The sequence below is a fragment of the Vigna umbellata genome, chromosome 1 (assembly GCF_029865625.1).
Source record: "Vigna umbellata cultivar VRB3 chromosome 1, Vumbellata_1.0, whole genome shotgun sequence".
In the NCBI taxonomy this organism is placed as follows: domain Eukaryota; kingdom Viridiplantae; phylum Streptophyta; class Magnoliopsida; order Fabales; family Fabaceae; genus Vigna; species Vigna umbellata.
In genome coordinates this window covers 60,767,935-60,771,951 of record NC_142165.1, presented here as the reverse complement: position 1 = coordinate 60,771,951, position 4,017 = coordinate 60,767,935, and the positions used below count along the sequence as shown (strand labels likewise).

The 4,017-nt window shown below is 31.0% G+C and overlaps 1 protein-coding gene across 2 annotated transcripts; it reads left to right on the top strand.

Annotated features, from left to right (window-relative positions):
- Positions 1 to 290: 290 nt before the first annotated feature.
- Positions 291 to 3,626, top strand: LOC124822121 (uncharacterized). 2 transcript variants are annotated; one of them, XM_088103974.1, is made up of 4 exons: positions 291 to 423; positions 927 to 1,187; positions 1,602 to 1,757; positions 3,442 to 3,626. In XM_088103974.1, the coding sequence occupies exons 2-3, from the start codon at positions 989 to 991 to the stop codon at positions 1,739 to 1,741; spliced, it is 339 nt and encodes a 112-aa protein (XP_087960100.1). In that variant the 5' UTR covers positions 291 to 423; positions 927 to 988; the 3' UTR covers positions 1,742 to 1,757; positions 3,442 to 3,626. The 2 variants fall into 2 exon arrangements, with proteins under 2 accessions (XP_087960100.1, XP_087960101.1); XM_088103975.1 differs by having other exon boundaries at positions 308 to 419.
- Positions 3,627 to 4,017: the final 391 nt, after the last annotated feature.

Here is a 4,017-nt window from a genome sequence, read left to right as displayed (position 1 = left end):
CAATGTTAGTCTAAATAAAAACACAATAACACAGTACAAATACAAACATAATTTTAAAAAGAACAGAAACTCAACACAATCAATAGTTTGAAAAAAAAACTATTTGAATTTTAAAATTTAAGAAATTTTTTTAATTTTATTTTCCACAGTTATTTTCTAAGTTAAGAGTTTTTCTTTTCGCCAAAGGAAGAATGGAACACGGCTTGAAAAACTTCAAGGATTGGGCCGGCAGCCCATATAGGCCCACCCATAATTCATTTGCTGTAAAAGACTATTCTATCCTCGTGCAATTTCCCTTCTCATATTAAAACCTAACAAAGCCTCACGCAGTAAACCGCGCCTCTTTCACAGAGCACAGTCCGCAGCCGGAGTTTGCATTCGTTTCTGGTGCTGTCTGTTGATTCCACTAACCAAACAAGGCAGGTAAACAAACATCCTTATTTTGTGTTCATTATCTCTTTGTATTAAATTTCGTGTTCAACTTTTGCCTTTATAAAGGAAGAAAAAATAATGGACTTGTTCAAGATTATTTTTTGTAAAGTGTAGTTGAATATTATGGTTTCGGGTACTTTGGGGAAGGATTTTGATTGCTATTATATATTATTTTTTTACATGTTTCATGCGTTCCTTCTGAACTCGTGTTAGTGTTAGGTTAATTCATTTTGTTGGATACCTCGTGCTACCTATGTGTGTAGTTTGATCAGTTCTATGGCGTCTTTGTGGAACGCGGGCAGAGAATTTCATGGAATTCATTTGTCGTCCGTATATACAAGATGTTGTTCTTAAATTTGGATTTCAAATTGATTCTATTAATTTTGAAATATCTGAATCAGTGGAATTTATTTAAATAAATTGTAAAATTTGTGCCATGTACTAGAATTCATTAAATTGAATTACTAATTACCGATGAATTTTTTTCTTAGCAGGCCCCAAGTAATACTGTGAAATCCATATTGAAGTATAGCAAGGTGAAAGAAAGTACAAGAGAATGGCAAAGTCTTTGAGATCAAAGAAGGAGAAGAGGCTGAGGGCAATTCGAAGGGAGCTTGTTGAACCTTTCTATGACAAGAAAGAAGCTGCTAAGCTGGCTGCCCAGGAGGCTGCTCTTGCTGCACCGAAGTTGGAGGTTCCTTCGAAATCAAATAATACCATGGAAGTGACCACTTCCACTAGCAACACCAACATGGGTAGCATATCACTTCTTTTACTTAATAATTCATTATTTTATACCTTCCCTCTTCTAGAGTACTATTGATATGTTTGTTTTTATGATATAATGTTATTTATATATATGTCGAGGTTGATTAGAGTGAATTCATCTTGTTCTAATTGTTACTATGCTCTACATGAGTAAGCCAAGAGTTAAATCGGTCACTCTGTTCTTCATGCTGATTGGAACTGTGTTTAAAAGATGGCGTTGCTCTATCCTGCTTATCATTTGTGATCTTTCTGAGCACCAACCATATGGTTGTGAAAGCTATGTTGCATAGTAAAAATGTTTTGCTAAATGTCCCAAATGCATACTTTCCTTTAGTTATTTCTTGGCATCTGATAACCTTGCAATAAAAATCTAATAAATTCTGTTTGCTTTTAAATTTCAGAGGTGGAGATGGCTGACAGCAGTCAAATCATGGCTTCCTTAAAGCCTGTTGGTGGAATAGGGAAGAAAATGAAAAAGAAATTGAAAATAGCTAAAAACAAGCGCCGTGGTAAGGGAAAGATCGGGAAGCGCAGAATATGACTCCAAGTAAACAATGGTAATGATATGTCATTTATTTGCCGCATGAATTCTTACATTACATTTTCACACTGCACATTACATCCATTGGTTTCTTATTTTGGAAATTTAACTATCAAGATTTATAGAGACATGCAAGTTAATCAAATATCTAGTTTTTAGTTAAGAATGTTAAATCTATCTGTTAGTCTCTGGTATGTTTTAGGATTTTTTAAATATGTCTCGATAATTTAAAACTTTTTAAGTAGGTCCTGTATATTTAGCCAAAAGTAGCTGTATATTCCTGATCAATGATCGTTTTTAATACGGACCTGTTTCAAAATTTCAAATAGTTTAGGAACAATGTTTCTTGTTTTTCTATATTCTTAATCCTTTAACTGTTTCGTAATTTTTAAATAGATTCTGTACATTATTGGGGATTCAAAATTTCCACCTAGTTTAGAAAGAACCTTGACATGAGGATCCACCAATTTTAAGGAACAAATTCTTGATCTACTAAATCACTAATTCAGTATGTTATGGCATTTTGACTTTATAATTTATGTGACTTTTTTACTGTTATAGACTACTTTTGAACTTTATTGATGTGAGTAGACCATCACGAAACTTTTTACAATTTCTCTTTACATTTCTTTTTACGAAAGACTAAATTCTTGATGGTCTACTCACGGCAATAAAGTTCGTAAGTGATGTATAACAGTAAAAAAGTCACATTCGTAGTTAAAGTCAAAATGCTATGACATACCAAATTAGTGACTTAGTAGATCAAGAATTTGTTCTTTAAAATTGGTGGAACCTCGGGTCTAGGTTGTTTCTAAACTAGGTGGAAATTTCCTGATGGTCTACTCCAATAAATATCAAAAGTAGTCTATAACTATAAAAAGTTTACGTATTAGCTACGTATGAACCTTGGATGCCTGGTATCATAAACATACAAAGCTATGGAAAATACATATAAATTTAAGATATAATGCTGTTTCGATATGTGGACATATATACAAGATGAAATCATGTGATATTTAGTGTAAATTTTGAGAACTGGGAGTACCTTTAGGAACTTTTTGATAAGACTTCAAGAGTTAACTTTGATTGATCAACCAAAAGTCTAAAATTATATATGTGAAGAGAGATCAAGTGACTCTTGGAATAGTTCTAAGAGTGTATCCTCCCTTCTGACTTGTTTATTTTCTTGAAGTCTAATGGTTATAGTGAATAATCAGTCTTAACCTTTAATTTTGAAGAAAAATGAATGGCAAGATGTTGAATAACTCTTTTAGGATTACTCTTACAACTTGATCCCTCTTAATATGTTTTTTATAATATAAGTAAATCTCATCATTCAAATACATACAAAAATTTTCAAAATTAGTTTAAAATATCTGCAGGATAATATATCGATTTGATTAGAATTTAAATTGTGAGAAGTTGGTAAAGGTTACCAAATTTGACCTTTGGTATCATCTGATTGTGTCGTGTCTTGTTATTATGAATTTAATAAATAGAAGAAATGTTTTGTTGAAAATCAGTTTAACTTTCCAACATTATATCATGCTTTATTCCGATGATTAACTCTGCATTACATTATTAGTTGTGAAAATCTTGGCATTTTCCTGCATAACTGTTTGTGCAAAGTGCATATTTTGCACGAGCTTTGTGGATTGTAAGTTGGCCTAAGCAACCTTCATTGTTCTTTGCTTTTATAGGTTGTATTGAAGCTGGTTAAGAGCTCCTGTGCTTTTTGTCTTGATTCATGAATAGTGTTCAAATTTTGACAGAAGATGAAAACCATTGAAATCTCTATTGTAAGCTAAGAACCCTTATGAAAATGGCCTTGAAGAACTAGCCAGCCATTTGAATTCCTATATGAAATTTACTTTTGAAGTTTCTACCATAATTTAGCACACTTTTACAAATTTTATTATTGGACGTTAAACTTTATGTGAATCTTAAAATGATACATATTTTATTATTAATTGACAGTCATTACTAAAGGTTCACAGACGTTGTTAAAATTATACATACATATTTTCAGTCTAAAGTGAATATGTATTATATTTTAAATTAAATGTGTTATATTACTTGGTTTTTTTAATTTTATAAATATTATTACTTTTGTCAATATTACTACTTAAATTTCAAAATTTTACATTGTTTATCATTTACTTAATTGAATATTAATTTACTAATGGTGTGATATGTTACTAATAAATTAGAAAATGTTTGATTTCATGTTATATGGGTTAGAAATAATTCTGTACAATCTTTATTTTTTAAATAAG